General features: G+C 40.6%; 1 protein-coding gene across 4 annotated transcripts in view; it reads left to right on the top strand.

The window, feature by feature from the left end:
- Positions 1–26,655, top strand: part of gigyf2 (GRB10 interacting GYF protein 2) — a 168,296-nt gene that overhangs the window by 114,719 nt on the left and 26,922 nt on the right. For 3 of the 4 annotated variants that reach the window (XM_078563645.1, XM_078563646.1, XM_078563648.1), the window contains 7 exons: positions 2,700–2,828; positions 5,994–6,094; positions 9,060–9,160; positions 15,955–16,113; positions 17,851–18,006; positions 19,051–19,317; positions 26,034–26,156. In XM_078563645.1, coding sequence (XP_078419771.1) covers positions 2,700–2,828; positions 5,994–6,094; positions 9,060–9,160; positions 15,955–16,113; positions 17,851–18,006; positions 19,051–19,317; positions 26,034–26,156 — 1,036 coding nt within the window. The remainder of the gene's footprint in view (positions 1–2,699; positions 2,829–5,993; positions 6,095–9,059; positions 9,161–15,954; positions 16,114–17,850; positions 18,007–19,050; positions 19,318–26,033; positions 26,157–26,655) is intronic. The other variant, XM_078563647.1, reaches the window with a different exon arrangement.

The raw sequence follows: 26,655 nt of genomic DNA, 5'->3' as shown, positions 1-26,655 counted from the left end.
GTGTGATGCTGAACCTTGTGCAATGATCAGCAAACATCCCTACTCCTGACCTTATATTGGAGGGGAAGCCATTGATGAAGCAACTGAAGATGGTTGGGCCTAGGACACAACCCTGAGGAACTCCTGCAGTGATATCCTGGGACTGAAATTATTGGCTTCCAAAAACCATGATTATCTTCCTTTGTGCTAGGTATGACTCCAACCAGTTGAGACTTTTCCCCCCCGATTCCCATTGATTTCAATTTTGCTAGGGCTCCTTGATGTCACACTTGGTCAAATGCTGCCTTGATGTCAAGGGCAGTCACTCTCTCCTCGCCTCTGGAGTTCAGCTCTTTTGTCCATGTTTGGACCCAAGGCTGTAATGTTGGTCAGGAAATGAGTGGCTTGGCAGAACCCAAACTGAGCATTAGTGAGCAGCTTATTGCTGTGTAAGTGCTGCTTGATAGCACTGTTGAAGACACCTTCCATCACTTTGATAATCGAGAGGAGGCTGATGAGGTAGTAACTGGCTGGATTGGATTTGTCTTGCGTTTTGTGAACAGGACACACTTGGGCAATTTTCCACATAGCCTGGTACGTGCTGGTGTTGTAGTGTACTTGAATCACTTGGCTAGGGAGTGGCGAGCTATGGATCACAAGCCTTCAGTACCACTGCCGGAATGTTGTCAGGTTCATATGCTTTGCAGTGCCTAGTGTCTTCAGCTATTTTTTGATATCACGTGGAATGAATTGAATTGACCAAAGACTGCAACCTGTGATGCTGGGGACCTTCTTCAAGAGGAGGCCAAGATGAATTATCCATTCGGCTGGAGGTGATTGCAAGTGCTTCAGCCTAGCCTTTTGCACTGATGTGCTTGGCTTCCCCATTATTGAGGATGGGGATATTTGTGGAGCTGCCCTTTCCTGTTAATTGTCCACCACCATCCATGTCTAGATATGGCAGCAATACAGATCTTTGATCTGATCCATTGGTTAGGGATCACTTGGCTCCATCGCATGCTGTTTCCACTGTTTAGCGTGCAAGTAGTCCTGTGTTATAGGTTCACCAGGCTGACACCACATTTTTTGATATGCCTGCTGCTGCCCATGGCATGCCCTCCTGCACTATTGAACCAGGGTTGATCCCTTGAATTGGTCATGATAGAGTGAGGTATATGCTGGGCTGTGTGATTGAAGATTATGGTTGAATACAATTCAGCTGCTGATAACTTTCAGCACCTCATGGTGCCCAGTTTTGAGCAACCCTGAATCTTTCCCATTTAACACTCTGGACATGCCATACAACACGATGGAGGGCATGCTCAGTATGAAGATGGAACTTGAAGGACAGTGCAGTGGTCACAACTGAGTGGCTTGCTAGGCCATGTCAGAGGGAAGATAAAAGTCAGCTACATTGCTGTGGGCCTGAAGTCACATGTAGGCCAGACCAGATGAAGATAGCAGATTTCCCTCCCTAAAGGAAATTAGTGAACCAGATGGGTTTTTACAATCAACAATAGTTTTAGGGCACCATTATTGAGACAAGCTTTCAATTCCAGATTTTTTTATTAATTAGTTGAAATTAATTAATTGAACGTAAGCTGATTTGGTGGGATTTGAACCTGTGTTCCCAAGGCATTATCCAGGGCATCTGGATATTAGGCCAGTGGCATTACCAGTGTATTGCCATCTCCCCATTCCTGAACTATTTGAAGTTAGCATGGAAATGCTAAAAACAATGTGGCATCACGTACAGGAATGCTTTTAACTTTTGCTGAGGAATGTATAATATGATTTACCTGAATGCCATACTTAAATCCATAGGCATGACTTCCTTCCATGTTTCAGTTTTCATCAAGTTTTATATATCAGCGTGTCTTACACGTTCAGATTATCTCTAATGTGGACACAGCCTCTTTATTTTTAATTTTATTTATTGAAGTTAAAACTTAGCAAGAATAATACTGAAAGTTAAGAATTTTGTGTGGAGCATTGCAGTTCCAGCTCTGCTAGGTAGGTTTTTATATTTAAAAAAAGTTATTTGAAAGTGCAACTGGTCATGGTTGAGTAACATAGTTTTTAATTGCTATGCAGAGTTGTGTTCAATTATCTCCAAAGATCAAGAAGAAATGTCAGAATTACAGCTCCCAGGAAACTTACTCTGGTTTTTGCAGCAGGTTAAATAAATAACAAAGTTTCTGATAGATTTGTACTTGGCCAATTAAAAACAGCTACCCTAATGTCCTAAATGGTCTTCATTTCTCCATTCCAATTTTTTTTAAACTAAGAAGGTTGGGAAATCAAATATATTTGTGTTCCCAGAGTACTAGTAAAGGTTTGAAAGAATAGGCAATGGAAGTGGGATGTTGGGGTTAAGGTGCTAGAGATTTATATAACTAGCATCTGCAGTGCAAGGATGCTTTATGATGAATTGTATACACAAATTGATGAAAATGAACTAGGTTTGCTGAATCTCATAGTCCATGATAATATGAATAAAGGGAATAAAAGTTTTATATAACTGGTTTCATGGCCCTTAAAATTGGTTATTATATCTAAGATTGTACTATTCAGAAATATGATGAATTAAGGGACTGTGAAATCTTTTTCTTTTTCAGTACTAAAATTGAATCTTATGTGAAATATTTGTGACTACCCAATTATTTGTTGTTACATCATAAACTAACAGCCACTGTTTAAGATTGGTGCTTTTCTCTAAGGCAACAGTATGCACAAGCAATAGCACACCAACAAAAGGCAGCTATGGGAGCCATAACGTCGCAGCAGCAGCAGCAGCAGCAACAACAACTGGCAGTCATACTTGAGCAGTTCCAAGCCTTAAAGTTAAGGTAACAATTTGTGGGATGCAGTGCCTTTAAGGGGAGAGGGTAGCCCTTTCATGCACAATTTTAGGAATGGTACCAGCACCACTGCATTGGTATATAAGTACTTATGTAACATGATTGATAAGTGTGATCTGAACATACTGTAGAGCCCAAATAGCTTGGGCTTCTAGGTATCTCTCAAATGATTGTGGCTTATGGTCTATGTTTAAGTTGTATTATCTCAAGTTGTTCAATTATTTTTTCCATCTACCCCAGTCTTAGTGATTTTTAGTTGGTTATACTCCACACGCCACTGGTAAAAGGGGAAAAATTGAAAATTGGAGCGATATCTCTCTTCGACAGTTGAGGCACAAGATTGTGGTAGTTGGCTTCAATGGCCCTGAGCTACAGAAAAGATACTTGGGCAGGGTTCCTGCTCCTAATTTCTGTTGAAAGGTTTTTATTAGAACTGTGCAGCGATGGATGGGATTGGACTCTGATTTGATGCGCTCAAAAGTTAAATAACCCTCTTTACAAAGAAGAATATCCACTTAAGCATTGTACATGAGGATGACTGGCACCTGTAGTATTGTATCCAGCAAGGAATCAATGTCTTCAAGTGAGAATATTGGCAATGAAAGAAAGGGGTTTGTGCCTAATTGGCTAAAAAGAGTGTGGCTAACTGGGGAGAAAGTAAAGAAAGTGGATTTCATTTTATATCTTTTTTCTCAGTTGAAAGATAAATTACTTTGTAAATACTAAAGGGAGCTCTGAAGTATTGATGGCAATCACTTCATGGCAACAGTATTGCATTTTGATGAAATTCAAGATACTATGTTAGTTTTTCCACAAGAAGGAAGCTTGTTTATTATCCCAATGATGCCAGCTCTGTTTACTTTGTCACTGAGCTTGTGCAATATGTTTTCATGATTAACTGTTTAAATGATGAATTTTCATACCAAAGAATTGTTTTTTTGATAGCTCAAGTGTTTTGTTTTATTGTTTCATTATGTGAGACTTGGATGCATGTTTAGGGAAATTTAAATTTTTCTAACCAAAGCATTTTTAGACATTGAAGCAATATGCAACTCTTCAAAGCTGGTGTAGAATTGCATTATGTTAATCCTTTCAAGATCCTTCTTTAAACATATCGACCAGATCCCAAAAAGTCGTCATATTTTTATGATGTAGAACAAAAATATTAGCTGTAGAGAGTGAAAATTGGTGCAACCATCGAGGCTTGTCCATTGATAACTTTGGGGAATATTATGATACGACAGATGATGTATGCCAGGTGGATCAAATCCACGAGAAAAACTTGATCACACTATCACAACGGCTTTGTAATTTAAATTTTATTTCGAGATACGTGCTCTGAATTCAGAAGTAATAAGTTCACCAAGACTTCAGAGATTTTTTTTTAGAAAACTTACTTAAACATTTATTGAGGAAAGAAAAGATTTCAAACACATACATAGGTCTGCAAATTACTACTCCTAAAACCCCTAATTAATCTGGCTTCCAGTTACACCCCCATTAAGGCAATGGTTTAAAAAAATAGATTTTAAACAGACCCAAGCAAGTCAACACAATAACCTGGACGGTAAAATTCAAAGTGGCTTTTCCCAGCTTCGGTTTCTATAGACAGCAGGCTTACTGTACAAATACTGGAGGCTTCTCACGCTTCTGTTAGATCTTACAGTGCCTTCCCTGACACACAGCCTCATTCTCCTTTATGCATGTTTTTCCCTTTTAATGTGAATTCCATTGTTCCCATATGTCTTTGGAACTTTACCTTTCTCATAATATAAATCTTTTCATGGTGCTAATATTGTTAGTAACCTTTGAGAAAAATAAACACACTGCTTGGCCTAGCTTCTCATTCAAATTCAAATTGCCCTGATTTATCTAAAAATGCAAATTCTCACCTTACATTCTAAGACTTCAGCCATGTTTACGTATTTAGAATTTTAAACCTAGCTTCGTTTGATGAATCAAAGCCCTCCAGACCAGCTGTCTTCGATTAAATCCCCCTCTCAGACAAAGAAACTAACCAAGTCCCACTATTAACCTACTTTTACAATAAATCACAACAATAGAATTATTATACTTTCATGACAGTGAAGTCGTTTAACTCAGTTGGCTAATGGCTAGAGTATGGTGCAGAATGATGCTAATGGCACAGATTTAATCCTTGTATCGGCTGTGGTCGTTCATAGAGGCCTGACTCTCGAGCTATATAGCCACGTCTCTCTCTCTCTCTCTTTAACAGAGAGAGGTGCCCAAGGTCCCTTTTGGACTGTGACTAATTACCAAAAAAAGTACCAATAACTTAGGCCTGGATCTTCCGATCCCTAGATAATCGGAAACTGGACATACCCCGGAAGATGTGAATAGTTACCCAGGAAATGTTAGACAGGAAAATCCTACTCTAACTCCTGGATAACTAGAAACTGACCCCACCTGCAATCACTCTCTGACTGCCCAACTATCCCTTCTGACCCCCCCCCAACAACCCCCTCCCGAATCTGACCTGACTAGCCCACAACACCTGGCTTTCCAACCCGACCCTCCCCCAACTCCTACCCCTGACCCTGAACTGCCGAATCCCACCACCCAACCGTCCACTCGCCCACCTGCCGCCTTACAACTTAGCTTCTGTCCATAACTTTTCAAATAAAAGTTTTGGGACTTTCAGGGCAAGAGGCTTGGGGCATTTAAACTCTTTTTGTTTAACAGAATATAGGAGCTAGTGCTGCTTTTTTTAAAAAAAGGGGTGACGTGGCTTGTCTTTCCCCCAACAGCCCAACACTACGAAGAAGCAGCACCATTTCAGGTGCGCTCGGCATTTCTGGAGAAGCCGCGATTGTAAGTCACAGCCAGAAATACAGAGCGCCAGCATGGCACAGGAAAATAGGAGTGGAATGGCAACACGATGGTGATTGCCACTCCTCGGAAGATTTGGGCCTAAATGTCTTGACATTTAAATCATTGAACTTTGGATGAATTGTCAACAGCATATATCACCATGCATTTGTTTATACTTCATTATGAAAAAGGATTCATTGTTTTTAATAGAAGCGTTCAAAATTATCTCCATAGAATGATTTTTAATACAGTATCAAATATTATCAGAGTTCAGAATTTACTACAAGAACTAGTAAAAATAAACACTTTATCTGCTCTCAGATCCTCGGAGCAAAGCCTGATACCTCCAGTAACAAGGTCCATGACTGTGTCTGACAGTAACTCAATATGGGAATTGCAAGCTGCATCATCTCAGCCCTTGGGTAAATATGAACAAGCATGTTACCTTAGAGCCTTTAAAGAATCATTAGGGTTGTTCAGTGGTTTACCAGAAATGAGACCATTCAATCGCAGTGTACATCTTGATTCTGATCTCTGGGGTTATTGTATAAAATAGTTTAACTATAGGAGACAGTTATAGCCTGTGATACATGGAATGAAAGGAAAGGGAAAACTAAGGTATTATTAGAATATACAGTTGAAGATATGCATATAACACATTTTGGACTATGTTGGAGGTTTAACCAATTAATGAAATTTGTTTTCCAATTAGAGTTTTCATTAATCACAAGAGTTGTGTCTAAACCACTGATAGTGCATCTCTGATTACCAATTTGCAAGCCTCTCCTATTTAGTGTGTCTTGGATTAGTTAGCTGCTGGGGTACTGAAACTGAGCAAAGTCTTCCTCTTGAAAGATACCTATGCTTTATATCTGTGTTTGTCCCTCTTTGTTTATGTCAACCTCTACCCATAGTCTGTAGCAAAGGTACAGAGTTTATCTAACTCCAGCCTTGACTATTCAATGCCCTCCTGTTACTCTCCACCCTCATACCACCATTCCCCACTTTCTGTAAACCTAAATCACTCAAAACTCTACTGCTTGTGTTCTTTTCCAAACCAAGCTCTGTGAGCTTTAGGCTGCTTGTGCATTAAACGCCTCTAAAGTTGGTGTTTTAGTCTAACAGCTGGTCACAACTTTAGCAGTTGGTCACAAACTTTCTCTCATCTCTCACTTCCCTCCATTTGTTTCTAATTACATGCAGATGAAAACATTCTGGCGCTAGCCCTTGATGTTGCGTTAGGTGTGGATCATACTCTATTATTGGGATCAACGCCCTTATTCCAAAGTCAAGACAAATTGATCATATAGTGTGCTCTGTAGTTCCATAGCATTGTGCGGAGAAGGACGCCTGCATTTCTTTGGTTTCCTTGAACCATCTTCCTTAGGGAAAGTCTGTGGATGCCTCTGAAGGAAGAACCCCATCCACTAAAAATGGTGTTTGCAGAAAGTGGTGTATGTGAATACTTCGTCACCCAACCAAAACATTGAGAGGTTGGGATTATAAAGTCAGTCTTGTTTCAGCCTTGACTTGAGTGGTAGCACACTTGTCCCAAGACAGAAGTTGTAGGTTCAAGCCCTAGTCTAGGTACTTGAACACGTAATCATGGCTGACACTTTAGTAAGGAATGTTGCACTATGCAGTGTCACCTTTCACCTGAGATACTGAGCTGAGATCCTGTGTGCCCCTACAGGCGTATGTAAAAGATCCCAAAATATCTTTCGAAGTAGAGCAAGGGTGTTTTCTCCAATGCCCTGGCCAATATTTTTACCTCAACCAACATCTCTTGGAACAGATTTTCTAGTCATCTATCTCGTTGCATTTTTTGGGATCTTTCTCTACACACATTGGTTGCTGCGTTTCCTACATTGGAACAGCAACCCCACATTTCACTTAATTGACTCTAAAGGGCTTCAGAAATATAAATGAAAGTACTTTAGTTTTTGTTTCAGAATAGCTGGGTTATGGATTGGAAGGCCTCCAAATGCACCCCTGGGAGATCTGTTTTGTTTGGCTGTACCCTAAGCCTGAAGGGTATCCAGTACACGAATAAAATAGTACAAACCTGGATAATTCCAAAATTTTAAGCGTTTCTTGGCTGAAAGGATTTTCTGTTACAAGACTGATAATTAATTCATTAGATAGATCAGTTGTAATTACCCTTTAATTCCATGGTTCAGTGCCAGTTGATGGTGGCAACATCTGTGTTCATTTAGATTGACGTCTTTTGGCAGTGGTTTTTTTCTTGGTCCCAGTAAGCTCTGGGTGCTGAGTGACCTAAAAGCGTCTTTGCCGGCACAACCCTGATGTTGGGTCTGTGGAGCATGTTTGGCTATTGCTTCTCAGTTATTGACAATTATGCATGAGCAATGTCCAAGTTCAAGGATTCTTTTAGGTTTATTCCTTTGGAGATAGCATTTTTATGGGTGGGTTTCACAAAGTGAGTCAAACTTGGAAATCATACTTTGTTGGTGAGTAGGCATGTTATGTAGTGATTATGAATTTTGTGGCTGTTGCAATTTAAGAAGAATTTGGTCAGTGTTGGAGCAAACCTGCTGACCCAACCATGGAACCGTGTTTTTTTTAAAAAAAATCAATGTAATGCAGAGCCAGAGGTGAAGACTATACCATATGACCATACCAGCTTGGGTGCATCCTCTATACCAATCTTTATCCCCTTTTACGCTAAGGCTTTTTGTTTTTATGTACTTTATTTTCTCTCAATGTGGCTGACTAAAGAGTTTAGGGTTAGTCACTACCTACATAATTATCCTGAAAAGGACAACATAGTATCCGGTTTTCTGAAGGTTCCTCACTAGGTGCCAATGTTAGCACTTTAGTTACCTCAAAAAATTAGAAAAAGACAAAAACTTGGGGATACAATTGTTTTATTATCTGGAGAGAAGTCTCCAGCCTCTTTAAGGGAGCAGCTTTAGATTTCTGAAAATGAAATGTTTCTAAAGCTTTGTATGAAATTTAGGCAGCCATACCTGGTACCACCTATATCTACAGTGTCGTTGATATTTCCATGGCAATGCATGTTAACCCAGAATCTGTCAATCCTAGGCTGTACTCCATGGTGTGTTGAAGATGCAAGCTAATCCAAATGAAAAAGGCACTTGCGTGGTTGTCTATTGGCGTTTTTTAAAATGCACATTTTAATCACTCTACCCAACTTTTATTTGTTCCCAAAATTCCCCTCTGAGTTAATTGTGGAAACTGCTTATGGCAACTAGTGCTGCTTCTTAGTTTAACCTGCAGGTTTCTATGGGATTGGTTATTTTGACTTTTCTTGTCAATCTACACACTGTGCTGTTGAAAGAAATGCTTAGAGTTTATGATTTAGTTAATTTTTAAAATTGTTTATGTCTGCTCATTTTCCCCTAGGTTGGGATGGTGGTAGCGTATGGGACTTGCCTGTCGATTCTCCAGTTCAGGGTACTTCTGTTGATCAAATCCAGCAGATGGAGAGAGGAAAAGCTGCCAAGGTAAAAAAATAAATAAATTTACACAGAACCTTTTTTGAATATTTCTTAATAAAAGCTGGTAGTCTGGAATTCACTTCTTCTGTCTGTAAAATTCGCCGCTTAAGTTGTAGCTTAGCTGTAGCTGGGCAGGAACGTAAAGCTGGGGGAACAGACAGAAGAACCCCTTGCATTTCAACTTTGTTCTCCTAGGAAAAGAGCTTGATTTTTGTATTTTTGCATTTTATGGTACAGAATGGCAATCTTACTTAGTATGGCACAAAGGTCTTTGAGAAATGTTGCTCATTTTTATGAATTCAATCAAAACTGTTCGCTTTTCCTTACTGTGGTGTTCAGTGGAAATTTACATGTAGCTGAATTGCATGCAACATTTCTGTTCAATATTTAAACAGACTTGAGCATGCAGACCCAACTTGAGCAATGGCACTCACTTACCTTAAAAGAAAGATGTCTAGACACCTTTCCCAATGTTGATTTGAACTTGGCACTAAGTCAAGGGATCTACAAGTGCCTAGCAACAGTGATGTCATTATGCGAAATAAACAACCAATCACATGGACTTAATTTCACAAATGTCGTAAAATGCATTGATTATCCTTCACCTTTTATAAATTTAACAGAGAGTGAAGTAAAGATTGGGACTAACATTAGATGCTGAAATATGAAACTAAAATTATGAAACTTTATTCCTGCCCCACGGAACTCATTTCTTCCTATCTTGACTTAGTTTTTTCTCCCCTTGTCCAGTCTCTCCCACCTACATCCGCGATTCCTCTGATGCCCTATGTCATACCAACATTTTCCAGCTCCCTGGCCCTAACCGCCTCCTCTTCACTATGGATGTCCAATCCCTCTACACCTCCATCCCCCAGCAGGATGTTCTAAGGGCCCTCTGCTTCTTCCTTGAACAGAGGCACAAACAATCCCCATCCACCACCACACTCCTCTGCCTGGCTGAACTTGTTCCCTCACTGAACAATTTCTCCTTAAACTTGTCTCACTTCCTCTGAAGAAAAGGTGTGGCTATGGGTACCGGCATGGGCCCCAATTATGCATGTCTCTTTATGGGCTAAGTGGAACATTCCTTGTTCCAGTCTTACCCTGGCCCCCTCCCACAACTCCTTTTTGGTACATCGATGACTGTTCAGTGCCGCTTCATGCTCTTGTCTGGACCTGGAAAAATTTATCAATTTTGCTTCCAATTTTCACCCCTCCATCACTTTCACATGGTCCATCTCTGACACTTCCTTTCCCTCTCTTGACCTCTGTCTCAATTTCTGGTGATAGACTGACCACCAATATTTGCTCAAGCCCACCGACTCTCACAGCTACCTCGACTACAGCTCCTCACACCCTGCTTCCTGTAAGGACTCCGTCCCATTCTTTCAGTTCCTTCGCCTCCGTCACATCTGTTCTGATGATGCCGCTTTCCAAAACGGCGCTTCTGACATGTCTTCCTCCTTTCTTAACTGAGGTTTCCTACCCACTGTGGTTGACAGGCCCCTCAACTGTGTCTGACCCATCTCTCGCGCCTCTGCCCTCACACCTTGCTCTCCCTCCCAGAATCATGATAGGGACCCCTTTCACTTTCACCCCACCAGCCTCCACATTCAAAGGATCATCCGCTGCCATTTCTGCCAACTCCAGCATGATGCCACCACCAAACACCAGCCTTCACCCCCCCCCCCCTTTTTTTTTTTCAAACTTGGCATTCTGTAGGGACCATTCCCTCTGGGACACCCTGGTCCACTCCTCCACCCCCTACACCTCAGCCCTCTCCCATGACACCTTCCCACGTGATCACAGAAGGTGCAACACCTGCCCCTTTGCCTCCTCCCTCCTCACTTTCCAAGGGCTCAAACACTTCACTTGCACCTCCTTCAGTTTGGTCTACTGCATTCGCTGCTCCCAGTGCAGTCTCCTCTACATTGGAGATACCAAACGCGGCCTGTCCGCAAGCATGACCCAGACCTTCCTGTCGCTTGCCATTTCAACACCCCATCCTGCTGTCAAGCCCACTGTCTCCCTCATGCTCTCCGTCCTTGGCCTGCTGCGATGTTCCAGTGAAGCCCAATGCAAACTGGAAGATAAGCTCCTCATCTTCCAATTAGGCACTTTACAGTCTTCCGGACTTAACGTTGAGTTCAACAACTTCAGACCATGAACTCCCTCCTCCATCCTCACCCTCTCTTTTTTATCCCTTTTTTCAATATTCATTTTCATTTTTTTTTTCATTTTTTAATTCTTATTTTTATGTTCATTTTCATTTTTATTCATTGTTTTATCCCCACCTTTTACCCTACTTTCAATCTTTTTTCCACCACTGTCCCATTCTCCTCCCCCCCCCCACCCCCACAAGGGCCATCTATCACTTGTTCATGTTGTTCTTTCCAGAGTGCTTACCCTTGTCCTGCTATTATCACATTCTGTTTTTTTGACATTAATGCCACCATCAGCACCTCCTTTAGCCAGTACCACTATCATTAACACCGCTTTGTCCTTTTGCCCATGACATCTCTGGCAATTTCTCCTTTACCTCCACCTATCACTATCCAGCTTCACCTGCTCCACACACACAAACCCCCCCCCCGCCCCCCCGCTTAAATAGTATAAATGCCATTACATTTTACTTCCCTTTAACTCAGAAGAGTCATACAGACTCTTAATGTTAACTGTTTTTTTCTCTCCACAGATGCTGTTAGACATGCTGAGTTTTTCCAGCATTTTCTGTTTTTGTTTCAGATTTCCAACATCCGCAGTATTTTGCTTTTTAAAAAAAAATTGATGTTTTATTATAATAGAAGAAAATTGACATTGCACTTGTAAAATTAGCTCTGCAGGGCCAGAGAGGTTGTTCAGCAGCAGTTATTGCTTAGTACACCATTTCAAAACACGGGTATACCTCATTAATCTTAACATTTTCAGTAGTGGGGTGTCCTAACAGCAGTATTTTGCAACGTCTAAGGGAAGCCTTGTCACTACACTGGTTTCTAAAGATTTGCTGTCTGCAAGGTCCCCATGGAGGAAAACCCCTCCATCATGAGGTCAGAAGTGGGATGTCTGCTGATGATTGCACAATGTTCAGCACCACTCACGACTCCTCAGATATTGAACCAATCCATGTCCATATGCAGCAAAACCTGGACAGCATTCAGGCTTGAGCTGATAAGTGGCAAGTAACATCTGCACCACACAAGTGCCAGGCAGTGACCATCTCCGACAAGAGAGAATCCAACCATCTCCCCATGACATTCAATGGCATTGCCATTACTGAATAACCCACTATCAACATTGACCAGAAATTGAACTGGACCAGTGATATAAATACTGTGGCTACAAGAGTAGGTTAGAAGTTGGGAATTCTGTGGGGAGTAACCTCCTGACTCAACAAAGCCTGTCCACCATCTACAAGACCCAAGTTAGGAGTGTGATGGAATATTCTCCACATGCCGACATGAGTGCAGCTCCAACAACAGTTAAGATGTTTGACACCATCCAGGACAAGGCAGTTGGCTTGATTGACACTCCATCCACCACCTTCAACATTCACTCCCGGCACACAGTAGCAGCATTGTGTACCACCTACAAGATGCACTGCAACAACTAACTGAGACTCCTTTGACTAAACCTTTCAAACCCACAGCCTCTACCATCTCAAAGGAAAAGGGTAGTAGATGCATGGGAACACCGCCTGCAAGTTCCCATCCAAGCCACACAGCATCCTGACTTGGAACTACATTGTTGCTGGGATAAAATCCTGGAACTCCCTCCCTTAACAGCACTGTGGGTGTATCTATACCACATGGACTGCAGCAGTTCAAGAAGTTGGCTCACCACCACCTCAAGGGCAATTAGGCACAATTATTAAATGCTGGCCCAGCCAGCAATGCCCATGCCCCGGGAAAGTGTAAATGGAAAGAAAAGCATGGAATCACTCATAGCAGCTTCTAGATTTCTGCATTTACCTGCACATATATGGATATTGCGGAAGTTGCATTCAGTTTCACAGTTGTAATGACAGTGAATTTTGACAGTTTTGTCGTCATTATTTCTGCAAAACCTGGGCTAGAATAAGTACTTAGTACAGTAATGGAGTACTGTACTATCAGGCACTGTCCTTCAAATGGGATTTTATCTTGCACCTCAAATGTATGTGAAGCACAATTATGATTAATGATTGGCCTTAACTCCACTTTCCTGTGCACTCCCCATATCTCTTGATTCCCTCAGAGACCAAAGACCTGTCTGTCTGAGCCTTAAATATGTTCAACAATGGAACATTCACAACCCTCAGTAGGTTAGATAATTCCAAAGATCCACAAACTCCTAGGTGAAAAAAATTCTTATTTCAGTCCTAAATGATTGGCCCCTTATCCTGAGATTGTACCACCATGTTCTAGGTTCCCCAGCTAGAAGAAACATCTGTGTCTACCCTGTCAAACACCTTGAAAATCTTGTGTGTTTCAATGAGATCGTCCCTCATTCTTCTAAACACGGAGAATATAGACCTCATTTACTCAGCCTAGCATCTTGGAACAGCCGTTCCATCCCAGGAACTAATCTAGTGAACCTTTGCTGTGCTGCCTCCAATGCAAGTATATCTTTCCTTAAATATGGACACCAAAACTGCACACACTACTCCTGGTGTGGTCTCATCAAAGCCATATACAATTGTAGCAAGATGTTCTTATTCTTATATTCCAATCCCCTTGCAATTAAAGGCCAACATGGCACTTGCCTTCCTAATTGCTTGCTGTACCTGCATGCTAACTTGTGTCCCTGGCTGATGCCAGGCTAACTGGCCTTTAGTTCCCTGTTATCTCTCTCCCTCCTTTCTTGCATAGTGAAGTTCCATTTGTTAATTTCCAATCTGCTGGGGCTATTCAAGAATCTGGGGAATTTTTAAAAATCATAACCTGTTGTGCATCCACTATCTCTTTTAGAACCCTGTGTGTAGCCATCAGGTCCTGGGGATTTGTGGGATTTTAGTCCCTTAAGTTTCTCCAGTACTTTTTTCAGTTGATATTTATTACCTTAGTTTCTTCCCTCTTTTTTAAACCATTTGTTACCCTCTATTTCTGTGTGTAACTTGTGTCTACTGTGAAGGCAGGCACAAAATATTTGTTGGTCATCTTTACCATCTCCTCATTCCCCATGATTATTTATCCTGTCTTTAACTCTAAGGAATCAGCATTTACTTTAGCTACTCTCCTCCTTTTTATATACTTGTAAAAAGTCTTACAATCTGTTTTTTATATTCCTGGCTAGTTCACAATAATATTCTGTTTTCCCTTTTAGTCAACATTTTTGTTGCGCTTTGCTAGTTTCTAAAACACTTTTAACCCTATGATTTACTATTGCTGCTACTCTCCAAAATTTTAAACCATTTTCAATCTAATATTATTCTTAACTTCCTTAGTAGGCCATGGATGGATCTCTGTTGCTGAGGTTTTGCGTTTTAATGGAATGTATTTTTGTTGAATATTTTGAATTTCTTCTTTAAATGTTTCTCACTGTGTATTTGTTACCATACTTTCTGGTTTCTTTCACCAATTAACCTTGGCCAACTCATTCCTATGTAATTGGCTTTGTTTAAGTTTAAAATTCTTGTATAGGACTGAAGCATGTTGATTTCAAACTTAAGTTAAACTTAAGTTTGAAATCGACATACTTCAGCCCTAAACAAGAATTTAAACTTAAGTTAAACTTAAGTCTGACCTAATAAAATACAGCACTGAAACAGGCCATTCAACCCCACATATCTATGCTGGTGTGCATGCTCCATATGAGCCTTTCATACCATACCCTTGTCCTGCATAAAACTGGAAGTGGATCAGCAATTGCAAGAGACAGGTTGAAACTTCACGGCAGCAGACAGTGGTGCACTTAGTTTCAGCCAGTTATTAGTACTATGGGGAGGTGGTGGCATAGTGGTATTGTCACTGGACTGGCATTCCAGAGACCCAGGATAATGCTCTGGGGACCTGGGTTCGAATCCCACCCTGGCAGATGGTGAAATTTGAATCCAATAAAAATCTGGAAGTGAAAGTCTGATGATGAGCACAAAACCATTGCCGATTGTCGTAAACCCATTGTCCTTACAGCAATGTGGTTGATTCTTAAATGCCTTCTGAACAAGGGAAATTAGGGATGGGCAATAAATGCAGGCCTAGCCAACGATACCCACATCCAATGAACAAATATTTTTTAAAAAATGATCTGTAGGAAATTTGGGTGCAAGCTCCTGTCGGCGAGTAGAAATGGGTGTAGATTTTATTGTAATTTTAACCTAAGTTAATTAGATCATGGAAATTCCAACCATTATCTGAACATTTGTTGCAGTTTGTGAGATCCATTTGTGTGAAAATTGATTGCCATGTTCACGGATACCATAAGAATGGCTACAGTTAAAATTATTTTTTACTAATTAACAAAAAGTTGCTGGTAAATGCTTTGGGCTATCCAGAAGATGTATAAGGCACTTGTGTTAATGCAAGTTTTTCCTTATCTGCTTTCAGTAATTGTCTTCTGATGCGATAATCTCATTCAGTCTGGTGAAAAATTTAGTCTGTTTCATATGTTTAACTTTTCATGCATATATCAAGAAACTCATCAAAATTCCATACGAGTTGCTTCATATGCTGGCACTGAAACTATACTCATAAGATTATAGAACTGTGCTTTTGGTACTCTACAAATGTAACCTATGAAGTAATTGTAATCTTCCCCGTAATTTTTAAGAAGAAAAAAATATGTTAATCTGTGTTCTACTGGTGACTTGATGTTTTTGTGTTTAGCTTGAACAAGAAAAAAGAGATGCAGAAATTAGGGCTAAAAGGGAAGAGGAGGAAAGAAAACGACAAGAGGAACTCCGTCGCCATCAGGAAGAGCTTTTACGAAGGCAGGAGGAGGAAAGGAAACGAAAGGAGGAAGAAGAGCTTGTGAGGAGGAAACAGGTACATTTAGGAACAAAGCACATCTACCAATACTTCAGCCACACATAGTGATTTTATCCACCCCATCAGGATTGCAGTATGATTTTGTCATATACCACAAAAGAGCTGCCACAGCGTTTATGCAGCGGAGTTAAAATTATCAGTTATTCAAACATGGTTGGCTGCAAGGATTTTTAGTATGTGTGTTTTTGTATGATACGGAGGATTAAATTACACAGAAGAACTGAGCTTTACAGAACTAGGGTGGATCCTGAAACTTGATTAATTTCTATTTGTCCAAAATATAAATATCTGAAAGAGCCACAGTTGCACTCAATAAAGCAATTGCAATAATCAGAGCACAAGTAACCAAACTTTTGTTTTATTGCTATTTTGATTTTTCTGTAGTTAGTGAAGACTTTAGGCTTGGTGTTAAAATGCTGTATGAAACATTTAGACTTCAATATTGACGGAGAAGGAGCGGGCTATGTCAGTAACCGAGAAACCCGACAGTTTGGAGATCTTGCTTGAATTTAATGGAAAAACCTGATTAGGATTTCCTTACGCACTTCCCTTCTGGCAGCCAACCAGTTGAGATGCGGGGAGGTCAATGGGTTGGGGGAAGGCAGAAGAATGGTGAGAGGGAACAGAGGGAGAGGAATGGTTGATATCAGGGTGAGTTACAGATCGTGGGGAGGGCTTGGGAATGAGAGATTGCGGCAGAATATTTGTGCTGGGGGAAGGCACTTCTCTTCTTGGACCACAAGCAGCACTATTAAAACATTTACCTGCTGGGTCCAGCATCTCCCATTTCCCTTCTGCGCCTTGGGAAACCCAGCCATGGGCCTTTAAATTTGAAAGGCTAACAAAATCTGAGGACCAGAGCCTCATTAACATAAAAATCACTGACCAGCCTCTCCAGAATGGGATACTCTGCTCCTTTAGCCTCTGTGGGTAAATCAGAAAGTAGGCATATCCATAGTGGGTTAGGGGCAGTTTTCACATTTGTTACTTTAGCAGCCCCCACCCCTCTCCTGCCTTTGTGGATTGAGGCAGAGGTGTTTGAAGTTACACTTATGCTGTTTTGTGCAGCAATTCAATTGTAAAATTTGCCACCACTGGCTGAAGTAAACTTGGAAGTGTCCTGAGGGGCCAACCTGTTTATTTTCTCTTAGACTTCTGGACTGCTAGAGCATGTTCAGCTTTGCCAGTTTCCAAATTTCCATTTTTCTCCTCCTCTTTCACCACAGCTTTAATGTTTCACACATTCTGTTTATCTAAAATATAAAATCTGGTAAATAATTCTTGCCATCCAGCATCTCAGTTGTGGTTCATAGTATATATATCATGCATCTTAAGAAATTGCAGTTGATTAGCATAGGATGTGGACCAGTTCTGCCTGGTTGTAGGAGTTACTGGTAAGAAAGGAGCTAAGATTAACAGCATTTGAAGAGTGCTCCAGGCCTCTGTTATAATTTGCAAATCATAGGCACTTAGCTTGTTTATTTAGCTTGAGTGCTCCACCTCTGTAGATATTCTCTGGGTGAATTTTTATGTGGGATGCAGGAAGGGCATGGCTGCTAATACATGAATTTTAATTCCTAATTTTTCTTTAGTCAGTTATTGCTAAGAATAGGTTTTTCCCTCAAATTTATATTTTACTGTCGATAATAGTATAATGCACAATAGTTGGTGATTTTGAATGGATACTCGATTTGATCACAATATCAAAGGCATTTATTCATTTGCTTGCCTCAGGAAGAGGCGCTACAACGCCAAAGGGAGCATGAAGCAGCACTCCGCCGGCAAAGGGAAGAGGAGGAGCGACAACAACAGGAAGAAGCCCGCCGGCGTGAAGAAAGGCAGAGAGAAGAGGAAGAAAGACGCCAAAGAGAAGAGTTCCTTCGAAAACAGGTACCTCCAGGAGAGCAAAATGGAAAAACTACCTTAACTGAAAAGATTTAACTTGTTCCAAAAACTATTCACGTGCCAAATATTTTTAAAGAAAGTTAATGGAATAATTGTTTTGTAGATTATTTTTTCAAGTTGAGGACCATTCATGTTTGTTTCAGTTTACTGGATCATTTAAAATGCTGAAATATTTACTGATGAGTTAAAAATATGTGTATTAATGAGTGTGACATGAGGAGTTGACAACAAAGCTCAGCTAATTTTGCATTTGGCGGAGCTTTGAAATTGAGTTACAGATACTTTGGGTCATTTGGCTACTCTGTTAGTAATAGAGCAAATATTTGTTAAATCAATGTATTTTTTTTTGAATAACCTTGTTCTTAGATAATATTGTTGCATTAAAGGAAAGGACTTGCATTTATATAGAGCCTTGCATGACCTAAAGCACTTTACAAGCAATGGAATACTTTGAACTGTCGTCACTTTCAATGTAGGGAAACACGACTTCTGATTTGCACAGAGCAGAATTCGTACAAACTGCAATCAGGCATTTGACCAAATCATCTATTTTAATAATGTTGCTTGAGGGATAAATACTGACCAGGACACTGAAAACTCACTTTCTTTTTGAATACTGTCCTGGATTCTTTCTTGTCCACCTGAGAGGGCAGTTTTAATGTTCCATCTGAAAGGTAGTGGCAGTACCTTAATACTGTACTGGATTATGTGCTTCAGTAAACACTCAGACTTCTGATTCAAAGAGAGTGCTACCTTTGAGCCAAAGCTGACACCTAATTATATAGAATGTTAGTGTTTTTTTTGTGAAAAAGAGAGTATTTTGGTTAAAAACTTCAACAAATCGGTTTTCAAGTTTGTTTTCATAATTGTGTTGAAACTTTAGTTGGGTTTGAATGCAGCAAAATCAATGTACCAAGACAGTAACTCATTCTTCACCACATTGTTACTGTCGAGTTTTCCATGCACAGAGATTCTTGTGTAACTGTGCATAAGGCTTAATTTAGCTTCCACATTCTGCTTTTCTTAAAGGAAGAAGAACGCCGACGTAAAGATGAAGAAGCAGCACGGTGGGTGATGGAGGAGGAAGAAACTCGGCGACGAACGGAAGAAGATAACCGGCTACGAATGGAGGAGGAGAATCGACTTCGATTAGAAGAGGAGGAACAAAAACGAAAAGATTTGGAACGTCATAAAGAGCTGCAGAAGCAAGAGGCTATGAGACAAAGACAGCAGCAGCAGGAGGCACTAAGACGTTTACAGCAACAGCAGCAACAACAACAGCTAGCACAAATGAAGGTAAGAATTAAAAGGGTGCATTGTATGCTTGAATTTTCTGGGAACAGTGATCAAAAAACTTGTATAAATGTGAAACAAAGATGGAAATTAGTGACTACCAGACTTCGTCAATGTCATTGATAATATACAACCAACAATAACAAGTATAGACAGATGCTGCTTGGATACACATGGATATACTTGTGTGTTGTACTGATTGAAACAAAGTGCTAAATAGGGCAGTAATTACAATATGAATCATTTCATAGCATTGCAATAAAGATAGAAAATTAATAGTTAAAAGTGTTGCTGTTTTGAATATTTGCCATATACAAATCTGACATTTTTTTACCTCGTCCAAGTATTTTCATGTCTCAGTAAATGAAGATTAAGGATCCTGATTGTGAGGATCACGAGATAGATATGGATGAGGAAAATCATTCAACATATTTTGGCTCATTTGTCCAGAAGGAATCTACAGATCAAAAGAATTTCAGTGCTTCCCATGCATCAAACTTACTGTGTTTTAAGAACTTTGTGACATAAACCCTAAATTTGCCTTTTGCTAGTTTCAATCTGTCCCTTTTTTCAAATTTCAGATTCTAAATTGAAACCATATTCTAAATTTTCCCCTTTTTGAACTATTTAATAGGATTTATACATTTTGATGGCTCCTCCTCTCATTCACCTCCTTTCAATACTGATAAGTCCAGGTTTTCCATTTTTTCTTTCTAACTTGGTCTTCTGATGCTTTTTTTCTGGTTTGACATGAGGGCTTGGATGTCTCCTATATATCTATGACCAGAATTGGACACAGTACTGAGGGTGTAAGCTGACAAAGCATTATGCATTAATTAGAACTTCCTTTGTCTTATACTGTGCTGTTTGCCTTTATAGTTCAACATTCTGCTTGCCTTTCTTTTGCTGTTCTGCACTAATTGACCATCTCTGCATTTTTCCCCATCCCCTTAAGACTCTCTATTCTCTTGTAATAAAGCCCTTACCATGATGTTATTACGGATCATGACTTTGACTGAAACTTGGCTCATGGAATGACAACACTTGACGCTAACTGAAACTTTCCACCTAGCTCTATCTTTCATCACTTGCTCACTGCAGACCACCATTGTGGTGCCTCTGTCCTACTCTTCTGACAGTTTCTGTTTCAATGAGCAGCTCTCCTTGTTCCAGCTTTCTCACTTCCTTTAAAATCCAGTAACCCATCCTCTATTTGGCCCATTCCGAGGCATCCTCTTGTCATTTTCTCCCTCTTGGCTGAATCGGTTGCTCCTCGATCATGCCGTGACCCGTCTACAGTCAGGGCCTTAACTGTTGGCAAAGCCATACCCAACCATTTTCTTGTATCCCCTATCCACGACACTTACCCCTTCCAATCCCACTACCTCCTGTCTGCCCTTGAAAAAATCTCAACCCACGTTATTTACAACTCTACTTACAAACTCCTGGTTGGCTAGCTTTTCATCTTCCATTTGTCTTGATACCTCTGCAACTGTCAAACTTCTTTAACCACTCCCTTACCTCCACCCTTTTGATGCCTTTAGTACCAGCAAAACCTTTACAAGTACCTAATTTGGTCTCTCCCCAGTATGTTTTCTCCACCTATGGGATGCAGACTTGAGCATGTCTGGTGCACAACAGGTTCAGCCATCCATCTCCAGATATCTATCCCGCTCCCCCCTTCCCTCCTGCCCTGCACCAGATAGGCTGCAGTAATTCAAGAAAGCGGCTCATCACCACCATCTAAAGGGCAATTAAGGATGGAAAATAAAGGCTGGCATTTCTAGTGACACTCGCATCTAATGAAAGAAAAATAGCCCTCATTGCCTTAACCCTGAACTGTTAGCCATCTAACGCCTCCAAGCCAGGAGATCCACCTCCTGTTGTTCATTTAACTCAATTGTTGACCATCCAAATTCCTGTTTGGGCCTCTATGCTAGCTGATATTGTTAATCGTTCTCTCTCCTCGAGAAAGCATACAATGCGGCGAAGAGCAGTAGGAAGCCAGGGGATTGGGAAGCCTACAAAGAGCAACAGAGGACAACTAAAAAAGAAATAAGGAGGGAGAAGATTAAATATGAGGGTAAACTAGCCAGTAATATAAAAGAAGATTGCAAGAGTTTTTTTTGGATATATAAAGAGTAAGAGAGAGGCAAAAGTAGACATTGGGCCACTGGAAAATGACGCTGGAGAAGTAATCATGGGGAAAAAAGAAATGGCGGAGGAACTGAATAGGTACTTTGCGTCAGCCTTCATGGAGGAAGACATGTGTAACATCCCCAAAATTCAAGAGAGCCGGGGGGCAGAGGTGAATATGGTGGCCATTATCAAGTAGAAGGTGCTAGGAAAACTGAAAAGTCTGAAGGTGGATTAATCACCGGGATCAGATGGATTACACCCCAGAGTTCTGAAGGAGATAGCTGAAGAGATAGTGGAGGTGTTGGTGGTGATCTTTCAGGAATTACTGGAGTCAGGGAGGACTGGAAAATCGCTAATGTAACCCCCCTGTTTAAGAAGGGAGTGAGGCAAAAGACAGGAAATTACAGGCCGATTAGCATGACCTCGGTCGTTGGTAAGATTTTAGAGTCCATTATTAAGGATGAGATTTCAGAATACTTGGAAGTGCATGATAAAATAGGGCAAAGTCAGCACGGTTTCATCAAGGGGAGGTCATGCCTGACAAATCTGTTAGAATTCTTTGAGGAGGTAATGAGCAGGTTAGACAAAGGAGAGCCAATGGATGTTATCTACTTAGACTTCCAGAAGGCCTTTGACAAGGTGCCGCACAGGAGGCTGCTCAGTAAGATAAGAGCCCATGGTGTTAGAGGCAAGGTACTAGCATGGATAGAAGCTTGGCTGTCTGGCAGGAGGCAGAGAGTGGGGATAAGGAGGTCCTTCTCAGGATGGCGGCCGGTGACTAGTGGAGTTCTGCAGGGGTCAATGTTGGGACCACAACTTTTCACTTTATACATTAATGATCTAGATGAAGGAACTGAGGGCATCCTGGCTAAGTTTGCAGATGATACAAAGATAGGTGGAGGAACAGGTAGTATTGAGGCAGGGAGGCTGCAGAAGGATTTGGACAGGTTAGGAGAATGGGCAAAGAAGTGGCAGATGGAATAAAACGTGGGGAAGTGTGAGGTCATGCACTTTGGTAGGAAGAATAGAGGCATGGACTATTTTCTAAATGGGGAGAGAATTCAGAAATCTGGAGTGCAAAGGGACTTGGGAGTCCTAGTCCAGGAATCTCTTAAGGTTAACTTGCAGGTTGAGTCGGTAGTTAGGAAGGCAAATGCAATGTTGGCATTTATTTCGAGAGGACTAGAATATAAAAGCAGGGATGTGTTGCTGAGGCTTTATAAGGCTCTGGTCAGACCACATTTAGAATATTGAGAGTAATTTTGGGCCCCGTATCTCAGGAAGGATGTGCTGGCCCTGGAGAGGGTCCAGAGGAGGTTCACGAGAACAATCCCAGGAATGAAAGGCTTAACATATGAGGAATGTTTGAGGACTCTGGGTTTATACTCGATAGAGTTTAGAAGGATGAGGGGGGATCTGATTGAAACTTACAGAACAATGAAAGGCCTGGACAGAGTGGACGTGGGGGTAGATGTTTCCATTAGTAGGAGAGACTAGGACCCGAGGGCACAGCCTCAGAGTAAGGGAAGACCTTTTAGAACAGAGATGAGGAGAAACTTCTTTAGCCAGAGAGTGGTGAATCTATGGAATTCATTGCCACAGAAGGCTGTGGAGGCCAGGTCATTGAGTGTATTTAAGACCGAGATAGATAGGTTCTTGATTGGTAAGGGGATCAAAGGTTACGGGGAGAATGGGGTTGAGAAACTTATCAGCCATGATTGAATGGCGGAGCAGACTCGATGGGCCGAATGGCCTAATTTCTGCTCCTATGTCTTATGGTCTTATGGTAATGTTACCATTCCTTTCAAAACTATTGTGATCACTCCCCTCGCAAAAACTTTGCCGTTGCCCTTAAGCTATCTCCCTGTTTTCAATCTCCCATTACTTTCCAAAATCTTTCAACGTGTGTCATATACTATATCTGTGGTGTTCTTCCTTGCAACTCTGCCCATAATCTTTCTATTCCACCCCCGTAATAAAATAACTCTAAGCAAAATCACACATTGCATCCTTAGAGTATGACCATTGTACATCAGCCCTCTTTGACCTCTATGCAATCTCTGACATGGTTGACCACTTCCCTCTCTAACACGCTTCCACCATTACCCAGCTGCCTCAGACTGAGCCAGACTGTTTGCAACCTTGATGCTCTGTTCAAACCCAGCTAATCACCTCATCACAAAAACCACCTACTTTTAATGTCACCTGTGTCCTTTACAGTGTCTCATTCTACTGCAGGAACCCTCATTCATGCCTTTGTCCCTCCAGACTCAATTATTTCAGGACTTTCTTGGCCAACCTCCTCACCTCTACCTTCGGTAAACTTTAGGTCATCCAAAACTCTGCTGGCAGCACCCTACCCAACACCAAGTTGTGCGCAACCACTACCCCTGTCCTTGCTGACTTGCATTGTTCCTGGTCTCCCAGTGCCTCTATTGTAAAATTCTCAGCCTCATGCTAAAATTTCTGTGGCCTTACTCCCTATTGTCTCTAACATCCCCCAACTGTAAGCTTCCTCCTTTCACTCTGCACTCCATTGACCTCCTTCCCTCCTCCCCTTTACCCCAAAATTGACATCAGTGGCTCCAACTGTCTAGGCCAAATACTGTAATTATCTACCAAAACCCCAACACTTTTCCATCCCTTCTCTCGACCTGATGAAAAGGCAACTGTTCACATATGCTAATATATCAGAAAATATTGCATGGAAAGCGTTAACAGCACTTTTTACTAATGTATCAGAAAATATTGCATGGAAAGCGCTAACAGCACTTTTTACTAAGGAAATGTGGACTCCCTTTTGAAAATAAGCAGACATTAGTGACTAAGAAAATGTTGTTGATAGTCCAATTGACCTGTTGTTAGTTGAAAACAGCATTACCTTTGCTGTTTTGAGTCTGTAGTTTGTTCAGTATTATCAATTATCTAGTATCATCATTTGGATAAAGTAACTGATGTGTCAGCTCTCTTTTGTAAGGAAATATTTGGACCGTTCAAACCTGTTAGAGAAATGGTTTTAAAAGGGTAGTAAGCAATTACTTGTGAAGCTCTCATAGTGTTAAATTTAAATGTGCCTTAAATTTAGTACATATTTTATGCCACATGGGATAGTTGGGGGGGTGGGGGGGGAAATTTCAGTGTTTGTTAGATTCTTTGGCATTGATCTTGTTACTGTTTTTAGAACCAAAAAGAAAAACATCTAATCTTATTTGACCAATCTATTATCTTCCAAATGATTGCTTCATAGTCAATGTTCTTGCCACAGTGTTGTTTCTTGCTGTAAAGCGCCCATTCTCTCCAGATTTACTTTACAGATTGCTACTAGTGGTGTCTTTGTCCTTTCAAATTTAGCCTGATGTGTAATTTGTTCTTTTGAATTTCTTTTTACAAGAATGACACTGTTAATGAGAAAAATCTGTTTGGAAATGTATATGGTGCTGCTTCTAACTCCATGCAATATAAAAACAATTGCAAAAAAAAAGTCTGGGAAATATGCTATTTGCCTTTTTTGACAGCCCATAACCTATGCAGTCCACTCATGAAGACAGTCACAGCATAATTTTTTCATGAACAAAACTCAAGATATCTTTGCCCTGGACTGAATAAGATAAATTAGACATGTAACTGCCTCATTTTAGTTTTTATATCTGTATATGAACTTCTAGTTATCCCGTCCTAACCTTGCACATCTCAAACCAATTTACATAATTTTGACCTGACATTGCCTAATTGATTATACAGCTTTTAACCCTCCAATTAATTAAATACAAAAACTCTTACCTTCTATGTAGTAACAATGTTACAGTGCAGCCCCAATTATCTAACTTAATGGAACAGCTCTTCTCCTTCTCTCTCCCCCACCCCTTCCTTTTCCCCATCTTTATTCCTCGTTGACCATCCTCGTCAGATAATAGAAACTGGTGGAGAAAGTTTGGGTATTATAATAGCTGCTTAGGGCTGTCAGAGTCTGGCAGATGCAGTGGGAGCTTTTAACTGGTACATTAGCTCTTCAAGTGGCAGCCCTCCTTGCTAGTGAGAACAGACCAGCTGAGATGTGACGAGAGAATTCAGGTCGCCCTGACTCTCTGGTCTCCCATTATCTCAACATTTCTCATGGTGAAGAGTGTAGGTTTTAGGATTTTGCAGCAGTCTTTGGTGCATTGCAATTTGAATAATGAAATCAAGTTTGTAGAATATTGTGCCTATTATGTTAACCTGACTGATTATTTGCTATTTCAGATTTGTTTTCTATTGTCTCTTCCAAACCACTCTTTAGCCCTCTTTGCTGAAGGATAGGAATTTATGGCATTGTTTGAGGCTATAATTTGTTTGTCCTCTTGACTTTGTTCAAAATTTAATTATGACTTTTAATGTAGAGAGTACTTCACATTTGCATTTAAAAGGGAACATTTTAATGGGTAAAATGATGAGCACTACTGACTTAAGAAACTTTGGTTTCATTTATTGAATACAAGTAGGAAATTGGCTTTACTAATCTGCAACCAAAACTACTGAATCTGCTATTCTGTAGCTTTTATTCATTTTTAATTTAATCTTAATTTAGTCCAAATTTTCTTCAGCTTCCCTCTTCTTCAACATGGGGCCAGCAGTCATCTTCAGTTTCACCACAAACCCAAGGTACACTATCACTAGCTGAAATACAGAAATTGGAGGAGGAAAGAGAGCGGCAGCTACGGGAAGAGGTAATGCAATATATTTAAAGGTGCATGTTGAAACTTTGATCTAAATCGTTAAATCACTAATAGATTTTATCGGATTCAAGACTTACTTTCCTGTGTTCTATGATTCATCAACTGCTTTAGAGCATTGTTCTGACTGTAAAAGTTTCCAATGGAGCACCATTGATAAGACATACATCAAACACATCTCTTTCCCGCCCTCAAAAGTTGCAAAGAATATTTTTATTTCTATGCCTGGCAATTTTAAAAAAAAATATCCACTGAGCAACTTTATCTGTTGCTTCCTTTGATCCCGTGGTTATCTCTGTGCTGTCAGACTGCCTTTTTAACACCTGATGAGAGAGAATTTCCTTCAACTGAGCATTAGGAAGACAAAAGCCATCTTTTTTGGCCCCCACCATAAATTCTGCTCCATTGTCACAGATTTCATCCCCACTCAATGATCAAGAGAGGAAGGCCTCTCTTCCATCAATCAGCTGCCTTTTCAAACTAAATTCGGCCA

This window comes from Cetorhinus maximus, chromosome 19 (genome assembly GCF_964194155.1).
Source record: "Cetorhinus maximus chromosome 19, sCetMax3.hap1.1, whole genome shotgun sequence".
In the NCBI taxonomy this organism is placed as follows: Eukaryota; Metazoa; Chordata; class Chondrichthyes; order Lamniformes; family Cetorhinidae; genus Cetorhinus; species Cetorhinus maximus.
The sequence above is the reverse complement of the archived record's forward strand: the minus strand, read 5'-3'. Positions and strand labels throughout refer to the sequence as shown.